At 42.8% G+C, this 25,353-nt stretch overlaps 2 protein-coding genes across 3 annotated transcripts in view; one reads left to right on the forward strand and one right to left on the reverse strand.

Moving 5' to 3' along the window:
* The window catches only part of SHROOM1 (shroom family member 1), a 43,127-nt gene extending 26,944 nt beyond the window's left edge, over positions 1-16,183 (reverse strand). The window contains exon 1 of one of the 2 annotated variants that reach the window (XM_081179593.1): positions 15,962-16,183. The gene's annotated coding sequence lies outside the window, so the exon portion shown is untranslated. The remainder of the gene's footprint in view (positions 1-15,961) is intronic. The other variant, XM_081179592.1, reaches the window with a different exon arrangement.
* The window catches only part of GDF9 (growth differentiation factor 9), a 49,369-nt gene that overhangs the window by 13,595 nt on the left and 10,421 nt on the right, over positions 1-25,353 (forward strand). The window contains exon 2 of the mRNA XM_081179829.1: positions 24,628-24,740. Coding sequence (XP_081035955.1) covers positions 24,721-24,740 — 20 coding nt within the window. The 5' untranslated portion in view covers positions 24,628-24,720. The remainder of the gene's footprint in view (positions 1-24,627; positions 24,741-25,353) is intronic.

Here is a 25,353-nt window from a genome sequence, read left to right on the forward strand (position 1 = left end):
TAAAGCCAGTGGGACGCAGGTGGCGCTGTGGGTTAAACCACAGAGCCTAGGACTTGCTGATCAGAAGGTTGGTGGTTCAAATCCCCGCGACGGGGTGAGCTCCTGTTGCTCGGTCCCTGCTCCTGCCAACCTAGCAGTTCGAAAGCATGTCAAAGGGCAAGTAGATAAATAGGTACTACTCCGGCGGGAAGGTAAACGGCGTTTCTGTGCGCTGCTCTGGTTCACCAGAAGCGGCTTAGTCATGCTGGCCACATGACCTGGAAGCTGTACGCTGGCTCCCTCGGCCAATAAAGCGAGATGAGCGCTGCAACCCCAGTCGGTCATGACTGGACCTAATGGTCAGGGGTCCCTTTACCTTCAGTCTAAAGCCAACCATCTTTCAGAAGAACCTAAGAGCTCTGCTGCATCAGGCCAGTGGGCTATCTAGTCCAGCATTCTGTTCTCACAAGGACCAATCAGAGGCCCACAGGAAGCCCACAACCAGGACCTAAGTTGCAACAGTACAGATTCTCAGAAACTGGTATTCAGAGGCATAGTCCACTGCATCACACTGCTCCGAGCATTTCATCTCTGAAAACCAGTTACTGGTAACAACAGGAGAGGAGAGTGCTATTGCCTTCAGGTTCTGCTTGCAGGCAGCGGTGACACAGGGTGCCCCTGAAATTTGAGAGCCCAAAGTCCACCACTGCCTGCATGGAGTACCTGAAGGCAATAGCACTCTCCCCTCCTTTTGTTCCCAGTAACTGGTTTTCAGAGGTTTATTGCCTCCGGCACTGGTTGGCCTTTAGCTTGATCTGGCTGGGGCTCTTTCCTGTGTTCTGACCAGGGCCTTTTTCTTAAAGTCCTCAGACAACCACCAGCCTCTCACTCTCTGCTCATTTTATTCTGCAATGCCTTATGGGGTTCATTTTTATTTGCCTATTTAATATATTTGTATAGCGCTTAATCCTCAAAACAGTCTCCAAGAGGTTTACAAAAAAACAAATACAATATTTATAACAATGAAACTGACAAGCTACAATATAATACAATGTAATGCGGTATCAAACAAAACAGCAACAAAACCCTAAAAAGCAAAAACAGAGCAGCACATTTAGAAACATCTTTAGGGTCATAAGATGTTTTTGGGGCATGCCCTGAATAGCCTGCTTGGTCCATTGTCTTGCAGCTGGCAAGAGAATCTAATTTGTAGTTAATTTATGGGTTTCATATCAGTAATTTAGGTACTGAGCAGGCCTTTTCCCAATGGCTTCTCAGAAATGTGAGACAACCACCACCACCTGCCATTAATCTTTTTTTCAAAATCCAGCCGTCCTCAAAAGAATGCGATCAATAAGCATGTGAAATGTAAAGCAAACATCATGACTAGCCTACCAGTGTTATGTCTTGTACCCAGCTGTGAATGACCCATTGCTTATCAAAGTACAAATGGCTAAGGTAAATATTAAACTAAATTCTTCAGATTCCATTCGCCTACAGGGTTGGCACCTGTAGCTTCACCTGATTTATAAGCAAAAAAATTTGTGGGGAAGGCACCACCTTCTGGGCCAGACTGGACATTCAGGGGAAACCTAACTACAGAAACCTGAATATAACATGTGGAGGGAAACTGATAGTGATGGTGTGTACTTAACCCAGGCATAGGCAAACTCGGCCCTCCAGATGTTTTTGAGGCTACAACTCCCACCACCCGTGACCACTGGTCCTGTTAGCTAGGGATGATGGGAGTTGTAGTCCCAAAACATCTGGAGGGCCAAGTTTGCCTATGCCAGGCTTAACCTTCTTCCCACCCAGCACTTCTCCCTTGCATTCCACCTCCACAGCTGATTTTCTCCTAGCTATTATTATTATGACAATTTATTACTCATCCTTCACCCCCTGGTCCCAGGTCAGGTTATAGCAATTAAAACACAATGTTAAAAACATTTTAAGGCAACTTAAATTTACAGAACTAAAGGGGGGGCTCCTAAACAATGACAATACAGTGGACCCTCTAGTTACATACTGCCCTGGATACATAAAGTTCAGGTTACGAATGTGGCAAACCTGGAAGTGTATGCTTCCGCATTTCGCCGTGCATGCCCAGAAGTGCACTTTGGCGAGGCTCCTAACAGAATATTAAAAACACAATAAAACATCAAACATTAAAAACTTCCCTAAACAGAGTTGCCTTCAGATGTTTTGCAAAAGTCAGATACAGTGGTACCTCGGGTTACAGACGCTTCAGGTTACAGACTCCACTAACACAGAAATAGTACATCAGGTTAAGAACTTTGCTTCAGGATGAGAACAGAAATCGCTCAGTGGCAGCGCAGTGGCAGCGGGAGGCCCCATTAGCTAAAGTGGTACCTCAGGTTAAGAACAGTTTCAGGTTAAGAACGGACCTCCAGAACGAATTAAGTTGTTAACCCGAGGTACCACACTGTAGTTGTTTATTTCATTGACATCTGATGCGAGGACATTCCACAAGGTGGGCGCCACTACCAAGAAGGCCCTCTGCCTGGTTCCCTGTAACCTCACTTCTCACAGTGAGGGAACCACCAGAAGGCCTTCGGAGTCTGAGGAAGACTGTGTGTTATGTACTGTGTATTATGTACTGAGCTAGGATTCTAGAATGAAGCAACTGGGTTGGCCTGCAGGAGCAGCCCAATCAGGCTCTATGAGGGAAGCAGAGTCAGACAATCACACGGGACCCATTGTATAAATAATGTATATAAAGCCTGAGGTTCTGTGGGAGAATTCACTGTTTATGAGATGCAATAAAGAGCATGAAATCACTATGCGACTCTGAGTATATTTCACTGTGCCTGTGCCATCAGCTGCCCAGGTGCCAACTGTTGATAGACTGACTAGAAGGCAAACAGCCACATTCTGTATAGCAGCAGATTTACTTTGGGTTTTGCTTTACTTTTTGGATTTTTCAAGGTCTGAGGAAATCCAAATTTAGCCAACAAAAGCATGGATGCCCAGAAATCTTGGACTCAGACAGCCTCAGATGCGTGGTAAAGTTCAGGGCGGACAAGCCCAGAGTCAAGCCATCATTCCACAGAGTTCATGAGGCTTATCTACATAACACTGTTTTTCTCGCAGCAAACACAGGTTTAACTGACAATTACCCTCCGAACCCTCTGGCAAACTTTGGTGATCAGCATCTCTCAGGGCATTTGAAGTCTCAAACAAGGTCTTGGATTACAACCTGTCTTTCTGGGCTTTATCTGAGCTGCCTGAAGCTAAGGGGTAAATGAGATCCCGTTAAAGACTGCAATCTGGCTATAGCTGACAATACAAGAAATGGGATACTGTGATCTTGGTCTGGGCAGAATAGCAATTTTCCAGCAGATGTGTGTGTGTTGGTATAATATAATGTGTATAAATATAATGAGTTGTGGTGAAGCAGAAAAATACCCTCTATCATTACTGCCCAAGAGGCCCAAACAAGGGAAAATGTGCATATGTCAGTTTCTTAGTCTACACCATCATTTTCACAGACATAAACTACCATAAACTCAGAGCCTTTTGCCTTCCCTCTGATTTCAAACTGAACTCATGAAAAGCAAACCTTTTTACAAGCCGGGTCTCTGCTTAAACAGTGCATTTTCTCTAGCAATACACTCCACTGCTCTGCTCTGCTCTTAATAAAATCCACCCCTACGACAGAGCTAACGAAATCAAGGCATGGAAATTTGTTCGTTTTTAGCCGTGAGCCACATTCATCAGGACTGCAGTGCAGGATGAGTTGCATTGCCTTCCTTGCTCCCATCCTTAACTAAGGTCAGTGTAAAATTGGCTTTACCAATTCTTTATTCAGCATTTTAGACCTAACCACCTAGACTGAGCTTCCCTGACCTCACCAGCAGCTTAAGGAAACACATTCCTGTCCTCTTCTACTATTACACTGCTTCTAGCACGTCTGGTATCTAATGCTAACTGAAGCTGTGCTTCAGAATCCTCTGATATAACCGGGGGGGGGGGGGGAGTCCTGTCTCACCGACAGTGGCAAAAGTCCCTGAACCAGTCCTACATGGGATTTAGGAGACAAGGGCACATTCCAAACCAAAAAGGCAGCTGCTCTCTGGAGTGGCAATCCTATACCCTCTTTCCTTAGAGTAAGTCTCATTTAACTAAATGGGGACTACGTCTATGGAGGTATGCCCAGGACTGCAATCAGCCAAATTCATTGATTTTCATTGGGAGTCAGAAGTCTCCAAGTGTATTTTTTATTGTTATAAACTGTACTTTTGAATAAACACACAGACACACATGTATATACACACCAAAGAAATCTCCAGGTGTCGATTTTGTACCTGGGATATCCAAATCTCTCTTAAAATAGTGGGGAAGGGTTATTATACCTCCGTTTTGTCCCCAAGCATGATGGATGGCTTTCTCCACATCGCCCAACTCTGCAAACATCCCCCTAAGTGTTTCTGCCTGATCTCTTGCTCCACATTGTGCAGAGTCTGGCAGTCACAAACAAATGAAACAAACTATTCCGTTGGTTAAATCGTCCTGCGTCCAAAATCAATTGGTCTTCAGAATGTGTGTTTCAACTGATATCTATCAATAACCTCTGAAACCATGTAAGGATTATGCAGGTATTCGGTGGCATTTATTGTGCAGAAGAGAATGTACAGTATATTGTTATAATAGCAAAACAAGTCAGAATACTCCAAATTGGCTGAGAATTGAAAATAAAACCCAAGCCATCTTTCTTGGCCATTACCCTGGACATTCAGGCTCTGAGTGGCCTCCAGCATGGTTTCCTGACTGGCTGGGATCCATTATTATACAGCAGCCTCCAGGTCACAGCATCTCTACTCATGGCTAATGAGTACTTGGGTCTTGAGCATTTCTAAGCAAGATTCAGTTTTCTGCTTGACCCATCTTCCTTAACTTCAGCTCCTATTCTGCCGTATCCAATTCTCACATCATTATGGGTTTCCTATTTGAATTCTGACCAGGTGCCATTTTCCTGTAAATTCTATTTAGAGAGAAAAACAACGGATTGGATCCAAAGGACATTTAGTTATTTCCATTGATACGTCACGTTGATTTAAATGTTTACCTACTGATTTCAATGGGACTAAAGTGTGACTAACTTCTTCTAGATGCAAGCTAAAAAGAATTTCACCAGTGTTTTATCCAGTATCTTCTATGATCACAAGAGAATATACAAACATAGGAAGCCATTTTATACTGAGTCAGACCATTGGTCCATCTAGCTCTGACTGGCAGCAGACCTCCAGGCTTTCAGAGAGGGGACATTCCCAGCCCTACTTGGAGATGCCACCGATTAAAACTGGGACCTTCTGCATCCAAAGCAGATGCTGAACCACTGAACTATGGTTCTTCCCTCACAACATATAGGGCAGGGGTCAGCAACCTTTTTCAGCCATGGACCAGTCCACCGTCCCTCAGACCATGTGGTGGGCCAGACTATATTTTTTTGGGGGGGGGGGAATGAACAAATTCCTATGCCCCACAAATAACCCAGAGATGCATTTTAAATATAAGCACACATTCAACTCATGTAAAAACACGCTGATTCCCAGACCGTTCGTGGGCCGGATTGAGAAGGCGATTGGGCCACATCCAGCCCACTGGCCTTAGGTTGCCTACCCCTGATATAGGGGTTATGTTACAGTATGAAAAACAGGGCAAATAAAGAAGATACAGGGTTATATTCAGCATGGCATCATGTCAGGGACCTCTTAGCACAAGAATTACAGCTCAACACTCCATGAACCCCTAAATTTCTTCTGGGACGTCTGTCCCCCCCCAACCCTCTGGAGCACATCTGGGGAGGGGAGGGGCTGCCACACATTGGGAGGAGGGGAAGTCCCATTGTGCTAGAGGTAATCCTTGTGCTAATGCAACAAGTCAGTTGAGTAACACCTACAGGTCTCTGGACGGCACACAACAAGCACTAAAAGCACAATTAACAACCAGCATTAAAAAAGACATCATTGTCAACAATCAAAGAGATAAAGCAAGCACCATGCATTTCATCCTTCCCCAGAGGTGAGCATGCACTACGAAGGGAGAGGCATGCCAGTTAGCTGTTTTTGTCATTGTGTGCAGCAGCAAATAAATAAATAAAGGAGGAGGGTGGCTTCTGCTGGGGTGGCCGATATTGTTACGTGGTCGAGGCAAAGCTTGGCTCTCTGCTTTCTCTGCCAGGGCTCTGAAACAATGGCATCTTTATTACAGGGTGCCTAAATAAATAATACAGCCCTCAAATACAAGAGAGAGAAAGAGACTTCTATTCTGAAAAGTTCTCAAACTAAGAACTGCTTATGGCTTGGAGCATATTTATAATTACTTGGGGTGGTGGTAAGTCTCACTGAACTCAAAGGGGCTTCCTTGTGACACGCACACTATTGCACTGTTAATCATTTAATCAAATCCAGAAATTAAAAATACACTGGTTGGATAGAACAATAGATAACCACCACAGTTACATCACACAATGGATGCTCGGCCATAACATGTGTACGACTACATTCCACAGTTGAAGGCTAAGATTACAATGCTCAGTGTGTGGGTGGGTGCTGGCAATCTCTCAGACAGAATATATTTCATTTTGACAATACAATGATGAATTCTTAAAAAGAGTGACGCAGCATTGAGGGAAGACCTTTGAATGACGTTGAGGAAACCAGTAATAATGAGCATTTAGCTCACATGCACAGAGAACCACAATTGTGTTCATGCATTATCACGGTTTCTGAGAGCAAGGAGGATTCAAAACACTTTTGCCTAAATGCACTTAGAATCCCCTGAGTATGGAAAGGTAGGAAGTGGAACAGGCCCATGCAGAGACATGAGGGGTTGGGTATGGGTGCATATTTCATCACAACTTTAAGCCCACATGTTTTCCAGCCCAAATGCCTGAATGGGGTTGTTGGGTTTTTTGCATGTTATTACCTATACAGTAAAAGGTAAAGGTACCCCTGACCATTAGGTCTGGTCACGGACAACACTGGGGTTGGGGCACTCATCTCGTTTTATTGGCCAAGGGAGCCGGCGTACAGCTTCCGGGTCATGTGGCCAGCATGACTAAGCCACTTCTGGTGAACCAGAGCAGCACACGGAAATGCCGTTTACCTTCCTACTGGAGCGGTACCTATTTATCTACTTGCACTTTGGCGTGCTTTTGAACTGCTAGGTGGGCAGGAGCAGGGACCGAGCAACAGGAGCTCACCCTGTTGCGGGGATTCGAACTGCCAACCTTCTGATCAGCAAGCCCTAGGCTCTGTGGTTTAACCCACAGCCACCCTCATTCCTTAGCCTATACAGTACACACCAACAAATCTGTATGTAGTGGCATCTTAATTCTAACAGAAAAAGGGGCACAGCATATCACACACCCTGAGATTTGACCCCAAATCCTGAGTATTAAATGATTTCTACTTTAAATGAAAGATTAGTCAAATTCCAGTTCTCCCAGAAATACATTAGCATCTAAGATGGAAAACATATTTTTAAAACAACCTGTTGAAGAATATGGATTTAAGTGAAGACAGGGTAGGCAATTGAATTTAAACAGCAGTCAGTCAGTCTGATTAATGTTTCTGGGAAGAGTGGCTCTTTTGAGGGAATTCTCATCCTATCTTCAGGATTATTTTTTTAGAAAATAGGCCCCTTTCCCCAACCACAGCAGCCATCCTCGTAAACATCACATTCACTCACTATTGGATCACACGTGTTAAAATGGTGAAGAAACTGTTGCGATTCCCATGTTCCTTTGGACAGAATGAACTAATAATCCAAATAATAGGTACTCTTTCAAATGGACACTCTTCTTTTGCATAAAATAATCTTCTAGATCAGGGATGAACAACCTTTTTCTGCTTGTCAGGAACATAACTGGCCAGAACCTATATCCCAGTGGTGGGTAGACCTGGAGTACGTGAGGCCACCCCACTTTTCCTCTCACTTTCTGACAAGCTATAGGCAGACTTGCTGATATGGCAGCATCAATGTGGATTACAGGAGCTAAAAAAGACTTGGTGTCTGCTGTAACATCTAGTTCCATTAGTGTACAAAGGGCTCCATTTCCAGGTGAAATGAACATGAGGTCAGTCAGGTGCATTTCTTCTTCTTCGTGTAGCTGCATGAACTACAACCTTGGGTCACCAAGCAATCCTTGTTGTTTTTTTGACCTGCTTAACTAGATGTGGGTGGGGTGGGAGAACAGCCTTGCCACTTCCAACTGCAATTTAAAAGTTGCAACTTGTTGAAGTCCCCCAAGCGAGAACATTGTGCCAAATATAGAACAGGACATTAAAGTTGTATTACTGTAGCTGGCATGCAAGATGTCACAGCCATTTGAATAGCTGAAGTTTGACGGGCATCTTGTGTCACGGGAACAGGCTCCTACAGGGGAACAATGTGAAATAAAAGAGCCTTGTGGTCTTCTTTCAATGCCTCTTGGGTAGATGTGTCACTTCTGTTCATCACAGGGGCAACTAGGCATCCTAAATCTGCCTCTTGGATGCCGATGTGATAAAGAGTCAAACAGCAGCAGCGTGGGTTGGATTTAAACTGGTGGCCTGAAATAAAAAGGGACACCATTCTCCAGTCCCCTGAGATGAGGCAGGAAGTGGAATCTACCTGTTCACTTCTGTCCTGAAATCTGAAACTCATTACAAAGCTGAAATTCGGGCCAAGTAAACAAGAGCTAGTGAAAAAGCCAGACCTAAGTTTCTATTGTGCCTGGGCCAAGTTTCTGGTGCCAGGAGGTGGATTTATGGGTTACAGGCTGAAATGTAGAAGCTTTGCATGTGTAGAGCACAAGTGGGATTTATTTATTTAATCCCCCAGAAAGGGGAAAAGACAACTACGGCAATCAAGCGCCTTTCTTCGAGCCAAATGAAAGATAATCCAGCCACCACCATGGCTAGGTTTTGTTGTTAAGAGTGGTTGGTTTTGTCATCTTTGCCAAAGCCCAATTTGTGGTCTTTATTTCATCGGTATCAGCTTCAAAACAGGTGTCAATCAATAACCCAGATGTGAGGTTCCACTAATAGAATTCTGTTTGAAACCCTGCCTGCCAGGACGTACACCCAATTAATGTCCCTAGCAGATGGTCCCTCAGTAGACCTACAAAGCTCCTCTTCTGTTCTTAAGTGCCAGGTTCCTATAAAAAAAGGTAAGGTAAAGGACCCCTGGACAGTTAAGTCCAATCAAAGGCGACTATGGGGTTGCGGTGCTCATCTCGCTTTCAGGCCAAGGGAGACAGCATTTGTCCTCAGACAGCTTTCGAAGTCATGTGGCCAGCATGACTAAACCACTTCTGGCACAACGGAACACCGTCACAGAAAACAGAGCACACGAAAATGCTGTTTCTCTTCCCGCCACAGCGGTACCTATTTATCTACTTGCACTGGTGTGCTTTTGAACTGCTAGGTTGGCAGGAGCTGGGACAGAGCACGACAGGGTGAGCTCCCATTGCCAGGTTCCTTTACTTTCTTATTGGCATCCCAGGCATGACTGTAACTAACAAATTATATGAGGCTCTTCTTGAGGGTGCACCAGTGAAATTTCTCCATTGGCAAACATACACACCAAACCGAAAAACTCCAGTTGTTTTCAGATATTGAAAAAGTACAGCTGCTTTCAGAATTTGGATCATAGTGAAATTTGCATTCCACAAGGAGAGTTTGACCAGCTACGTAGTGATGCAAGGTGGAATACAGATGTCTAGCTTTGTAGTTAATAGATCCACCATATGCAAAAACAATAAATAAAAACTGTTCATGAATTGCAGCCTGCAGTGAGCTGCTACTTAAAATGGCCTTCTAATAATAGTGGAAGAAGAAGCTGGGAGAGTATGGGCACATGCAAATTGGACATTTGCCACCATGAAGAAAGTCTACACCCTTTGTGGATTAAACCAAAATATGAAGAGCATGAGCTCAGTTCACTTTTAATTGGAAGGCTCCTTAAAGGTACAAATCCCCTAGTAATGCAGAACATGTGCCTGCTGCAAATATGAGGCAGGAGGATGGAATGATCTCTTTTTTGGTGCTACAAAACAAACATTCCTGGTGGAAACTGAGCTCTGAGTGTTTGAAATTCTTACTTGGCATGCAGTTCATCCATTTAGGCTTTCTTATACCACCATGGAGTTGATGGCTACCGCAGAAGGGTAACATGATTTGGATGGGCCTCTTTAACAAATTAAAAATGAGCACTTTTTTAATGATTGGGTTTTTTTTAAGGAAAAGGCATACTTTAAAGACAGTGGACACAGGACAATAAATTTTTGTGGCAGGGTTGTTGGCCAGCATTCCTATTTATTCTGAATGCCAGAGTCAATGAGGAAGAAAGCATCATTGTAGCTTTAGCTGTTGTTTGCCAGGAAAAAATGGAATATAAAGCATGATCATGCTGACGGGTTGATAAACGGATTTCTAGACAAAAGTAAAAGGGGACCTTACTAAAAGCTAGATCTGAATTGTTGGAGCCAAGCCCACATTTTATTGAATCTTATGAACCAATGAAAGAGATGCTCACTCAGCAAACCTTTCAGCATAAACTTCAGCAGAAGTTCCAGTGTTCACCATTCATTTTTCAGTGGAACATGTAAAAGACAACTTTGTGGTTGGTTGTGTTCCAAGGAGTAAACATTGCAGAAAATGGACCAATGCTCATTTGTATCAAGTGACAATTTATCTGTAATAAAGCTGAGCCCTTGTGTAAAAATCCTGTTCATCCCTTAAGTCAATGCAAGTTTTACTATTAAAGTGGACAGCAGTATAGTTTCACCCTGTGTGGTCACTCCAGTTTGCCCTCCTTTGGGCAATCCAGCTTTTCCCCAGATGTGGGAGTTATTTATAAAATGCCAGAACAGCATTTATTTACATTTTCATGTATACAAGGAGTACATTAACATTCCACAGTGTTTATTATTTAAAAGCCTTTTGGAGGCCTCTGAAGCCAAAGGGCATCTTTCAGGGATGTCTGCAGACATGAGACCCACCCACAGTTGCAGTTACTTAATTTCCCACATGCCACTTACCCACACTGAACAAGAAGTCTGCGTTGACCCTCTCTGATCTCACTGCACAAATGGTGATGAAAGGTGGGCAAGGAGTGCTGACAACAGAACAATTTAAATCAGAACTATGCAGCCTTCCTTTGCCACACACATTGCCAATGTCATCTGAAATCAAGGAGGGTTTTTAGTGAAGGGAAAAGGAGACACAAAGCAAAATGACACATTCTTGTTTGTTTCCTGACATGCAGATGAAGATACGATCAAAATACATCTGTTCTGCTGGCCTCAGAAGAACTACATGAATTTTAATTACCTGACAATAGTACCTCAAACTTAACGGAGAAACAAATAAAGACTCATTCATATCTTGGTTTATTAAACAGAGATATGATCATCTAAAAGCAGCCATTAGGTTCCCAATTCTGGCACAAGAAGTATTCTTCAACTTTCTACTCTTAAAGCAGATGATGAAAATGTCACTGGCATAACTTCATTTGCCCTGGATGAGGCCACATACAAAGAGCAGGAGTACCTGCAACACATTTGCTGTTGCTTCAGATACAGATGGTGAGAAGATGTTGTGTCCCACAACCCCTCTAACATGCATGTTAAAGGCTAGGGGGACCACTTGCGAGCAGAGGACCATAATCCTTGCCATGGTTCAGACCAGGGTTAGTAGTCCTCAAAAGCATCCTATATTCCTGGCCAGCCACAGACCAAACTACACATTACACAGGAGATCCATGCTTCTTACACAAGCTCCATGATCATTATTGTTGGAGGTACCAATGTTTTGTTTTTTTACTTAAAAGCAGCTGTGCATGGGGTGGGGGTGGGGGGTGGGGGTTCAAATTTGATTGGAGTTGTGGTGCTTAACCTTTTCTCCCTAAATCACACACACCCTCCTTAAATTAGATTATTTCATCATTTGGAATATTATTATTTCAATCAAATTTGGAGGCAGCCTGCCAGTTGCTTTTTAATAAAAATAAAACACTGATCAAGTCAATCATGGACCTTTCACTTGATTTCAAAGTTTGGCCATTACTTATTCTATACACTGTATATAACCTTATATACCGACCTTCAGTCAAATGGTTCCCAGAGCAGCTCACAACAAAATACATACAAAATCAGAAACAAAATGATAAAATCAGAAGAAAGAAACTTAGAAAGAAACCAGCAATTAAAAATAGCAGATGAAAGCAGATAAAACTCAGAGGCACAGGTCAAATCTGTGTCCAGGGCAGCTGTTTACCAGTTTACCAGCTCCATCTGGTACGTAGGCTGAGACCCTATCTGCCTGCGGACTGTCTCGCCAGAGTGGTGCATGCTCTGGTTATCTCCCGCTTGGACTACTGCAATGCGCTCTACGTGGGGCTACCTTTGAAGGTGACTCGGAAACTACAACTAATCCAGAATGCGGCAGCTAGACTGGTGACTGGGGGCGGCCGCCGAGACCATTATGTGTGTATCCAGCAAAATTGTCTGCAAAAACGCATACGAATTTGAATGCTAACTTAAAAAACAACAACAGACTGATGTGGAAATGGGTAGAATTAAACTTAAGAATGGAAAAACAAGGAATTGGTAGAAACCGAAATCGACAGATTTGTCTATCCTTAGCAGGCATGCAAGTCTCCTTGGTTACAGTCTCCCCAACAATGGTGATATCTATTTCAATTAAAATCATAGTAATTATTTCTAAATGTGCATCTTTACATATAAATTAGCATATGTTCACTTTATGCATCCCTGTGACTTCTTTTGTTCTCCATTTTTGACAGTGCGTAATTTGGTCCTATCTCCCTCTTCCTTCTGTATACCCATTAATCTGTTCCACGAGTTCTCCCAACCCCCTCAAGCAGATCATGGAGGCATAGGGCACACCAGAGGAGTGGGGGAAATTTCTATTTCACAAGCAGAAATCGTTATATTAATGGGTAGTTTAATGCCATCCCAGGTCCCATATTAAAATAATTTTATCAACCAGTTAATGAGCTGATTTTCGGTCTGCATTCCAGGGCAGAAATGCCTTTGCTTCAACCTGTTTAACCTTTGATGATGATGCATTGCTACTGCTATAGCTGTGGTGGGTATTTTTAACCTTTCATAACAAATACACTTAAAAATACACTGCTTTTGCAGTTTAATATTTAATATATCCAAAAGTGGGCCTCTAAAGCTTTCTCAGACTCTCAATCATTACTGAAATAGCATCCTTGTTAGAAGCCCATACCTCCTATACAAAGTTTCTAACTGAGACCAATATCTTATCTGATGCAATTTAACATTTTTGGTTGTAGAACTTTTTCCAACCATAGTAAAGTCAGTAAAACCTTGAGAATTATAGACTTTGACTGGCTGATTCCTATTATTCCTCTTATGAGTATTTTGTTTTTATATTCAGTGTTTTATTGCAGTGTTGTATATAGTGTTATGTATTGTTTAACTTATGTATTACTGTTTGCCACCTTGTCAAAAGAAAATCTAAAAAGCAGGATATAAATTTATTGACTAGAATTTTGTAAAATAAAATTTCTCCTTGAGTTTATGCATCTTTAGTTTAGTGAAACAGGATTAATTTTAGCCATTAATCCCCAAAAAATCTTTTGAATGGGTTTGTATGGTATTTTTGTATGGTATTTCCACTTGAAAGCAGAACAACATTAAGTGAAATAGGTGGTTTTTGAATATGATTGAAATGTTCTTAATATATATTTTTTTAAGCGATTGTTACATATCTGTTTTAAGTTTCCTGGCAATGATCACGCAACACAGTCACAGATTAAGTCAGCTAGCCTATGTATGCCAACTAGGGGATAAGACCTATTGGACATAATGGAATTTACTTCTGAGTAAATATGCAAAGGACTGAACAGCAAATCTCTCATTTTCATTACTGAGTTTAGCCATTTTACACAAATGTCTCAAAGAAACGCACAAATATTAGTAAAATATACAATACAACATATTTAAAACCAACATGCAACACAAGCTAATCAAATCAGAAAAACAATCCTTCCACACACAACTCAGCTCTAACTCCCAGAAAAAGCCCCCAAAGAAGGGAATACCACTAGCTGTTGCAAACAAAAATTAACAAATACATACCTAGGGAGCAAGAAATAGATTTGCTTGACATTGAAAATTTGTCAGTGTTGGCACCAGGAATACCTGGGGAGAGCATTCCAAAGACAGGGGGCCACTACTAACAAGACCCACAGTCTTCTCACTGCCCTCTGAACCCTCGCTGGCTGGAAGCATACAGAGAAGCACCTGTAATGCTGACCACAGGATCCAGGCAGGCTCATATGCAGAAAAGTTTTCCACAAGGCACAAAGAACCTGAGCCACACAAGGTTTTATAGGTTGACACCGGCCCCTTGAATTGGGCCCAGAAACAAATTAGCAGCCAGCGCAGTACTGGATTTATGCATTTGGACTGTGTGATTCCTTTCAATAATCTGGCTGCTGAATTCTGCACCACCTGCAGTTGCAGGCCCCCTAAAACGTTGTAGTAATCCTGTGGTGAGGTTACCAGGGCATAGATCACTGAAGACATGTTATCCTCATCTAGATAGGGTTGCACTTGGGCTACTAGCCAAAGCTGGTAGAAGGCACTGTTATTCCGCTATAACCTGCTTTTCTCAAAGCAGCTATGAGACTCCTGTATAGGGCCGGCCCACCCATGAGGCAAGGTAAGGCAACTGCCTCAGGCAGCAGGGTCTACTGGGGTAGCAGATCCAAATGTAGATCTTTATTCAGTGCCAGCTGATTCAAGAGGCAAGGTAATAGCCTCTGGAGGCAGAATTCACAGGGGCAGCAGATCCCAATGCCAATCTTTCTCCTCCCTCCCCCTTGTTCCTGAGGTAGATCTCCCCTCACTCCTTCTTCCCTGGCAAGGAGGGGGGGTGCCATTTTGGAGCCCAAAATGTCTTGGGCCAGCCCTGCTCCTATATGTAGGCTTTCAGCCGATGTGGATATTTCTTTCGTTTCAAAATTGTGCAAAAGTTTACACAATCTCGAATTGCCAGCCTTTATTCCCTGAATACTCCCAGACGGAGTAGCTGTTTCTACACAGCTCTGCTTATTTCCTTGGCAGCAGCAGGAGAGAATCCCATTAATGGATCCCTGCACCACACAGCCGTAATGGAAAAGGTAACTGCTGCCCTTGCAATTGTTACAAATGCTTTGCGAATGAATAATAAAGCTTCCATTTAGCTTCCAACTGGTGCATATTGAGGGAAATGTGACAAATCTGATGGCTGCAGCCCTGTACTGATTCTTAAATGATCCTACCGCAGTCAGTAAAACATCTCTGGAATGAATTAATCCAGGTATGGGGCCAAAGTGGTTCTGAATTTTAGCCTAGCTCATTCTAAATTAATAAAGGACTCTTACTCTAGACAAGATATAATCTTACTATATAAGGCTAGCACAGACGACATTGCAAGTTTTTTTTTAACTTTTATTCTAATTCTATAAAAGCAAGTCAGCTATAGCTCCAATACAAATAGTAATAAAATACCCCACAGAATTCCAGTGCATTCTTCATCGTTTTCACCTCCATTTTCCTGAGGTTTCAAACAAGAACACAACTTCCTTGCACTGCTAACATTTTTTCACATTAAAAAAAATGCAACAAACTGGGTTCAAATGGTCAGTTACACATTTTGCGTCCTGAAGTACCACATCACTGAACTCTAAACTGTGTAAGAAGAAAACAGAATGCCTTTCTCAATCTCCCACTGGCAGTTTCAAATCCACCTTCCTCTATAAATCCCATTCACCTTCCTTAATGATTTATTGCCTCCAGATGTGTACACGCATAACCAGGAATCAGAACCAATCAATATAATGTCTATACCATATGTCATCTCTCTCCCCGACCGAATTTGTCATTTCTAAAGATAGGCTGTCAAGTGAATCCTTGACAAAAACCAGTCGTAATTACCTGCTTGCCATCATTTGGTGCTGCCTCTGTTTTAACTGTACTTCCCAAGCTGTTGGCTGAAAGAGATCGAGGTTTTGACAGACAGCATTGTTTCCCTTGGAGTGCTGGCAAGTAGCAAAATGTTGCTGTTATTCCTTTAACTCTCTTCCCACACAGGAGTGCAATTTCCGAAAGCACAGTGAGAGAGGACTCCGCTTCTTTTGAGTTTTCTTTGGTTCCCCTAGCTACTTTTAGATCATAAAGGTAATTGGAAGGGTTCCCTGTCCAATCATGGGGAAGTAGGTGGGGCTAGAATAATGAACCTGAAACTCTGGCTTCAGAGTAAAAGCGTTTCAGCCTGACCCAGATCTCCTCATGCAAAAGAGAAAAGGGAAAGCACCCGCCAGCACTGGACAAAAGGATAAACTGGGGGATTTACGCCACTGATTACAGTCCAGCTCAAGGCTCAGTTAGTAACTAGAATCTTTTAAGGTATTGAAACAGCACACAGGGCAGCTGCACATTCATAATGCTCTCTGCTTATAGTATAGACCTCACATGACTCATTTGTTTCTGAGGGAAAAGAGTCTTTTATTACTTCCTTGTTTATTCTTTTCTCTCTCTCTACTTGCCAGACATTAGCAACATTTTGATAGGAATGTTTCCAGCTCTTTGTAAGGAATATATTTGGAGTGCAGAGGCACAAGTTAGGCCTTTCTAAAGAGGATGGCCAGCTAATGGTTGCTTTCCTAATTATGGTGTTTGTTCACAAAAGTACCCCTGCAAATTATATGCACGAGGAAAATCATGGTGTATCAAGAATTCATACTCCTATCTACGCAGGTGTCCGACAGGTATGTATTTGAATTCAGTGGTCCAGAATTAAGACAATAAAAAGCGAAACTCCAAGGTATAAATAACTACTGGGAGGGGCTGCAGCTGTGCAGTAGCAATTGCATTGCAGGTGTGAGACCTCAAGTTCAACCTCAGCAGATCCAGCAAAAAGTTTTCATGCAACAGAGCTTGGAATAAGGTCTTCCTGAGATTTTGGAGAGGCGCTGCCAGCCCAGGTAGGCAATAATGAACCAGATGGATCATTAGCCTGTCTTATAAACAATTTGCTTTGTATTCTTCTCATGGATGTAGCTTTTGGGATTGTTCTCACAAACAAAAATCGTAATATTCTAGAGACAGAATAAGAACCAGATTTACCTATGTCTCTTTAGCAGAAAAACCTCCCAGCTTACTCAAAACACAGGTATATTCACATTAAGCTATGGATAATGAACTCTTGAAACCCATGGGCCTCATTTGGATTTTGCTCCATAAGGTATGAATAAAGCTGTTTGGAGATGTATCTGGATGGATACAGCTAGGAGCTGTACCAATCACTGCTTCTCTGCTGTAAGATACAAGTGGAATTGCAATTGACTTTCCACACTTCAGAATGGGTCATAGCACTTTTTTGGGGGGTGTATATTCCCCTGAACAAACTCCCTCCACTGCGCACCAATTTCTAAATTCTATTCTTTAATTTGCATGAATATGCTTATTTAAATTACAATTTTGTGATTACTTTCAGGACGTCCTAAATTATTAGAGTGCATTTTAGGGCAAATTTCATACATAGGGTGGGGTGTGAATTAATATATTGCTAAAATGGCAGCAGCCAAAAAGGTAGTGAAGGTTATTATAGTCATTCCACCCCACCCCCCACTTGAACATGCCAATGATATTTCATTTCAGCAATATTGCACAAATATTTCCTTTAAAAATATAGCTGGAGACATTATAGCTCTAATTAAAAGACTGAATTTAAAAATAAGCATGATAATAAAATGGCGCGCAGCCTGTGAAGGTGCACAGAAATGGCAATAGGTTCACCCTGCCTGATATATCTCTGCACATGTCAGAAACATGTCTCTTAGAAGGGTTGGAGGGGTAGTCTAAAGCAATCTAAAGCAGCAGAGAGAGTGACTGTTCCATTTTGGGGGGGGGAGTCAGATTTGACAAGTCTTTTTGGAAGGCAGTCTGAGAAAGGATGGAAGCAGCGTAGGAAAACACAGGACCACAACAATTTGATGATGCCATCATATGGATGCCCCATAAAAGTGGAAAGCATGACAATGGCACACTAAATACTTTCAGCGCAATCTTAGGCATGTCTACTCAGTTCAATGGGACTTACACTTGGGTGAATGGGTATAGGACTGAGCCTAAGGCACCCTGAGAAAGAGCTTTCATGTGAATCTCACATTTGTACTTGAGAACTGATGTATTACAAGAATCGGACAATATTTAACCAAGCTGCAGAACAAGTCTTTGACTTGGTATAAAAGGTGCTTGGGAAAAATGTATTTCCTCCTGTAGAGAGGCTGACAATGTAGTAAATACTTCTACTGATAAGAAAGTATGTGAAGTTAAAGGGGGGGGGGGAGTAGTTCTGACTAAGCAAGATGTCTAAACTCTAACTTTTTAATCAGGTGTGTTTAACAAGAGGGTGGAGCTAAATATATCCCACTTCACCACATACTAAATAAGGCTGGAGACCCTCAAGCCCAGTGCCAATTGCAGCCCTCCAGGCCTCTGTCTGGCCCTCACAACTCTCCCCTGACTGCACCCTTCTCCCCAGGCTGTATCTCTCACTGGTTCTGCTCCGTGGGCTTTTATGTGACCAAAATGCATCCTTGGAGTCATAGGCGCCGACTCCATGGGGCTTGAGGGGGCTCGAGCCCCCTCAAAAAAAATTTGGGGGGGCTCAGCCCCCCCAATAATCTTGGGCGGGCGCCCTTCCAGCAGAGCGCCGTCGCCGTCCCCCGCCTCCTCCCCACCTCCTCCTTCGCCAGCCAGCCAGCCGCGCGCCCTAATCGGAGAGCCCCGGCCGATTAGGGAATCCCACTGCCAAGGCACTGCCGGAAATCCCGCGAGAACAGGGGAATCCCGACTGGCCACACCTCCCAGCCAGCCAATCGGCTGGCTGGGGGGCGTGGCTTGCCCTATTTAGGGCCGGAGCCACTTTATTTGCATATTCATGAGCTTTCCCGGCCCCCCCCCCAATATTTTTTCTAAGTCCGCGTCCCTGCTTGGAGTATGATTATCCACTTGCTTGCTTGGATGGGGAATGAAGAGATGTGTACATGCATAGACTTCTGACTTTTGTAGGGGTGGTCTGTAGCCTCTTGTACAGAGTCATGTCCATTACTCCACTACTGCACATTTAGAGGTATCCTAAAACACAACATCACTGTAGTGCACAATTGAAAAGCACTGAACACCCTACCTATCCATTAGGTCATTTTTATCATTAATAAAATTGTATCTAGTTTAATATTTTCATACTGCTTTTCTGCCAAAACACACCCAATACATTTTTCTACAATAGTGCAAATTACATCAAATAATATGATAAACTTTAAAGCCTTAAAACAGACGACAACAACAAAAACAACATTAACAGAGTGAGGCTCTAATCCTAAACCTTATCTGGAAGCATGTCTCAATGAACTCCATGGGACATATTTCTGAACTGACAGGTATAAGATTGCACTGTAAAACACAGTTAATACTTTTAAAGCTGACTGGAATAAATGGAGTATCTGCCTCCAGTTTAAAAAGGAGGAAGTCTGGCGGAGCTTCACAAGCAAGCAGCTCCACAAACCTGATCAGGGGTCAGCAAACTTTTTCAGCAGGTGGCCTGTCCACTGTCCCTCAGACCTTGTGGGGGCTGGACTGTATTTTGAAAAAATATATATGAATGAATTCCTATGCCCCACAAACAACCCAAAGATGCATTTTAAATAAAAGCACACATTCTACTCATGTAAATACACCAGGCAGGTCTCACAAATAACCCAGAGATGCTTTTTAAATAAAAGGACACATTCTACTCATGTAAAAACACGCTGATTCCCGAACCATCCACGGGCCGGATTTAGAAGGCGATTGGGCCAGATCTGGCCCCCAGGCCTTAGTTTGCCTACCCATGCCTGACATCAACACTGAAAAAGCTCTGATTTAAAAGAGGCTTGCAGCCTTAGGTTACTCATAGCCACTGTGTTAAGGGTAATACCAAACACAGAATATAAAAATCCACATTTAAAAAAATAATTAAAAAAATAGTGTAGTGCACTAAACAAATTAAATAAGGGGCTGATGCTGGTGAGTGCACCCAGTGAGTTTTCTAGGTTGATGTGAAAATACAGAGTAAGCTATGATGTACAGTTTCATACATTTTGAGAAGCAGTGAGGTTACTATAACATCCTAAACACTTCGCCCATAGGGCCAAAAAGTGTTGTTGCATTTGTCAATAGATGCATACCCTCTCTTAATATAAACATTTGCAAGGACACCAGCAAGTGGACTGAGTTATACATTTTAATCTCTGGATTTGATTAGAACCATGGCCTATGTTTATATATTTTAATCTTTGGATTTTATTATCTTTCCATTGTGGTTTGAGGATTTAACTAATACCTGCCACCCTCCTAGAACAACCTCTAATGTCAGTATAATGCTGTATGGTTCAAAGAATACAGCTTGAGAACTTTTGTCTAAAGATTTTGGAACTACAGATCATCTTTCTAAATCAAATCCTCACGTAGGACATGCCCCAATTTTCCTTGTAGTAATGGGCATCTTTGCAGCCAGAATCACAATCTGTCTGTCCCCACTAGACTTCTCCACTGAGCTGCATATGACTTGAAGTTGCAGGAAGGAATGTTTTGTGATAAGAATCAAACCTTCACCAGTCAATGAGCATTACAGCAAGCAGGCTCTGCTGACAGCCTGGCATATGAATGGACTGTTTCTTGTCTAGGGAGAGCTCAGCAAATCACTGGCTTAAGTGGCTCAGAATTTGACTCAAAGGAAAGGATGCAACAGGTGGCATTATCACTGCTAACCTTGCCTGCCCCCACTTTCTTACCTGTTGCAACAGTGTCTTTTGGTTCTTGCATAGGGCACACTTATGAGCCTTCTTAAGTGCCCTAACAAGAAAGTAAATTACTGCCTTGCGCAGATTGCCCATAAAGCCTTGCAGTTAGGAGGGGGGAAATGAAAAGCTACTTTTGCAACAGTGCCATTCCCTTTCATTAGCAAAAGAAAGCAGATCTCATGAGGTCTGTGGAATGTTAAGGAATGCAATAACTAATGGGAAGGAAAGCGCTCAACAGATATGTTTGCAGCAGTTTGAATTTTCATAAGACGACCCTGTGAACTTGTATTTCAGAGGGTTACCTATGAAGAGAAAGAAAATGTGGGAGGTGGGGGGCAGCAAGTTCCACTCTCCTTAACAAATTCAAAAAGGTAGAGCTAAAGAAAAACGCTCAATTCTGGGTTACCGAAACATAAAAATAAAATTTTAATATTCTAATAGATAAAATATATGCTACAGATAAATATTTGGCCAATGCAAAAGGCCAAAAGAAGTGCAGAACTTCCTCATCTCACCTCGTTGCTTTAGGGATCCCTTAGGCTGTGATTGGTTTAGAGCCATAGACATCCCTTCCTGGGCGTGCGTAGCATCAGTCCTGTGTTATCTCGCTATGGAAAGGTCAGGGACACACTGCTTCCCTGCAGTCTAGATCTGCCTCACACTTCCGCTTGTCCCGTGCCTAGAAAGCATGAGTCTGAGAGATTTCCCCCTTGCCCTGCTCTTTCCCAAGGAAAGCCCACTCTTTAGCTCTACATCGGAACAAATGGAAATATGTAGAAACCTGATCTGTTTATTTCAACTGAGCACTGAAGAGCAGTTTTCCCTTGGCGAAAACCATGGAACAAGAGGAAGAATGGATCAGCCCAGTCTCTCGCCCTCCCCATCTCCATCTGCTCCACGAGACTGACACCCCCTTTGAGTCGCACCAGTCACTTTGCCTTAGAAAAAAAAAGGCTAAGTGAACTTTACTGGCCCACAGCCTGGTCACCAACCTTGCCCCTATGCTCAGGTTCCTGACCAACATCTGTAGATAGTTTAGTTAATGGAAACAAATAAGGATGACCAGAGTCTGTTACTATAATCAGTAAAGCTGTTTATCCCTTGATAGCTTTGACTACATAACACAGCACAGTCACTAAGCAATCCAGTAATCGCAAAGACAAAGTTTGTCTCCAGGTTTTCTGGAGTTTCGTATAGTGAGTGTTTGCATACCTGTGTGTATTAGGAAAATTTGGTTTACAGTAAGATGCTGGAGGATTTTCAGGAGGATTAAATAATAATAAAAAGAACCCAAATTCCCAATGAAACCATGTGGAAATGGGGAGGACTGACTTTAAAATTTGAATAGTGAGAAACTGAAATGGACAGATTCACACATCCCTATACTGAAGTCAGAACAGCCATGTTAGGGTAGCAACTATCAACCTTCCAGAAAGCAGAACTGAGGAGAAAAATGTTTGGGTATGAGAAATCGGTCTGATAGCTGTTGCTTTATTACACGCAAACTTTCAAATACAGAAGCAATACCCTTTTCCAGGTTTCCTAATTGAATCAGCTGTGGAAAAAAATCCATAGACAGAAGTTGTTCTGCCACCTTTTGGGGGGGTTACAGGGGCATTCAATTTGCCAAATGTAATCCTGAGCTTAAATTGAAGAAAGTAGGAAAAACCACTGGGCCAGTAAGAGACAATCTAAATCAAATCCCTTATGAATACACAGTGGAAGTGAGGGACAGGTTTAAGGATTTAGATTTGGTGGACAGAGTGCCTGAAGAACTATGGATGGAGGCTCGTAACATTATACAGGAGGCAGCAACGAAAACCATCCCAAGGAAAAGGAAATGCAAGAAAGCAAAGTGGCTGTCCAACGAGGCCTTACAAATAGCAGGGGAGAGAAGGCAAGCAAAATGCGAGGGAGATAGTGTAAGATACAGGAAATTGAATGCAGATTTCAAAAAAATAGCAAGGAGAGACAAGAAGGCCTTCTTAAACGAGCAATGCAAAGAAATAGAGGAAAACAATAGAATGGGAAAAACCAGAGATCTGTTCAAGAAAATTGGAGATATGAAAGGAACATTTCGTACAAAGATTACCATAATAAAAGACAAAAGTTGAAAGGGCCTAACAGAAGCAGAAGACATCAAGAAGAGGTGGCAGGAATACACAGAGGAATTATACCAGAAAGAAATGGATGTCTCGTACACCCCAGGTAGTGTGGTTGCTGACCTTGAGCCAGACATCCTGGAGAGTGAAGTCAAATGGGTCTTAGAAAGCACTGCTAATAACAAGGCCAGTGGAAGTGATGATATTCCAGCCGAACTATTTAAAATTTTAAAAGATGATACTGTTAAGGTGCTACACTTAATATGCCAGCAAGTTTGGAAAACTCAGCAGTGGCCAGAGGATTGGAGAAGATCAGTCTATATCCCAATCCCAAAGAAAGGCAGTGCCAAAGAATGCTCCAACTACATTTGCACTCATTTCACACGCTAGCAAGGTTATCCTTAAAATTCTGCAAGGCAGGTTTAAGCAGTATGTGGACCAAGAACTCCCAGAAGTGCAAGCTGGATTTCGAAGGGGCAGAGAAACAAGAGACCAAATTGCAAACATGCGCTGGATTATGGAGAAAGCTAGAGAGTTCCAGAAAGACATCTACTTCTGCTTTTTTGACTATGCAAAAGCCTTTGACTGTGTCGACCACAGCAAACTATGGCAAGTTCTTAAAGAAATGGGAGTGCCTGATCACCTCATCTGTCTCCTGAGAAATCTCTATGTGGGACAAGAAGCTACAGTTAGAACTGGATATGGAACAACTGATTGGTTCAAAATTGGGAAAGAAGTACGACAAGGCTGTATATTGTCTCCCTGCTTATTTAACTTATATGCAGAATTCATCATGTGAAAGGCTGGACTGGATGAATCCCAAGCTGGAAGGACAGATCCTGAAGCTGAGGTTCCAATACTTTGGCCACCTCATGAGAAGAGAAGACTCCCTGGGAAAGACCCTGATGTTGGGAAAGGTGGAGAGCACAAGGAGCAGGGGACGACAGAGGACGAGATAGTTGGATAGTGTTCTCAAAGCTACCAGCATGAGTTTGACCAAACTGCGGGAAGCAGTGGAAGACAGGAGTGCCTGGCGTGCTCTGGTTCATGGGGTCACAAAGAGTCGGACACGACTAAACGACTAAACAACAACAACAGTAATTAAGCGATCCCAGAACACGAGCCTCTTTCTTGGAAATGACGCGAGGAGAAACTTAGGAAAGGAGTGACATTTTTATCAAGTTACAACTGACAAGGAAAGGGGGTTATTTTATGTATTATTCTGCTGAAGCAAAACGGGAAGGAGGGAAATGTAAATTAATTCCTGGCTTGTCTTTCAGGGCACAGTGCCCTCACAAGACAACCTATAAAAGGAAATTTTAAAAGTCATAAAACATCAGAAGCACAATAAAAACAACAGATTACTGTTCAAAACCATTAATTTAAACCACCAGCAGCCAAATGCTTTCAAGCATAGCACATTAATGAAATGTGAGCTGGGATAAAAGCATCCTCGAAATTCTCCTGAAAACCAGCAGTGACGAGGCCATACACATCTCCTTGGGGAGGCAGTTCCAAAGATGGGGTTCTGCCAGCGAAGAGACTCATCACTGGTAGACTGCATGGTCTTACTTAGCAGACCAGAGGGCAGGGTGGGAAGAATAGCTTTTCTCCAGCCTTTTCAAAACAGCTCCCTTCTTTTTCCATTCAGAATTCCTACAGTTAGTACTTACCTGGAACGTGGGTCGAGATGTCAATCCTTGAAGAGCACTTCTGTTGTTAAACTTCATGCAGCACTCTGCACATGGCCCAGGGTATTTTGGGGTAAGTGATAGAGAAATTTAGAAAATGTAATAATAATTCCCAGCAGGTACTTAAATGTCAATGTATTGTCTCCAGGAGAATGCAGTTCCTCATCACCACCACTAGCAAGTCCTTTGTAATTATGCAAGAACAGGGATGTGTTTGTGGGTGTACCTGGGTACCGTGGGTGGCGCTGGTGGTCTAAACCACTGAGCCTCTTGGGCTTGCCAGTCAGAAGGTCAGCGGTTCAAATCCCCATGACGAGGTGAGCTCCTGTTGCTTTGTCCCAGCTCCTGCCAACCTCGCAGTTCGAAAACACACCAGTGCAAGTAGATAGATAGGTACCACTGTGGCGGGAAGGTAAACGGTGTTTCCATGAGCTCTGGTTTCCATCATGGTGTTCCGTTGTGCCAGAAGCAGTTTAGTCATGCTGGCCACATGACCCAGAAAGCTGTCTGTGGACAAACGCCGGCTCCCTCGGCCTGAATTGACATGAGTGCTGCAGCCCCATAGTCGCTTTTGACTGGACTTAACCAGTCATTACTAGGGGATTTGCACCTTTAAGGAGCCTTTCAATTAAAAGTGAACTGAGCTCATGCTCTTGATATTTTGGTTTAATCCACAAAGGGTGTAC

The sequence above is a fragment of the Podarcis bocagei genome (assembly GCF_964188305.1).
Source record: "Podarcis bocagei genome assembly, chromosome: 2".
Taxonomy (NCBI): domain Eukaryota; kingdom Metazoa; phylum Chordata; class Lepidosauria; order Squamata; family Lacertidae; genus Podarcis; species Podarcis bocagei.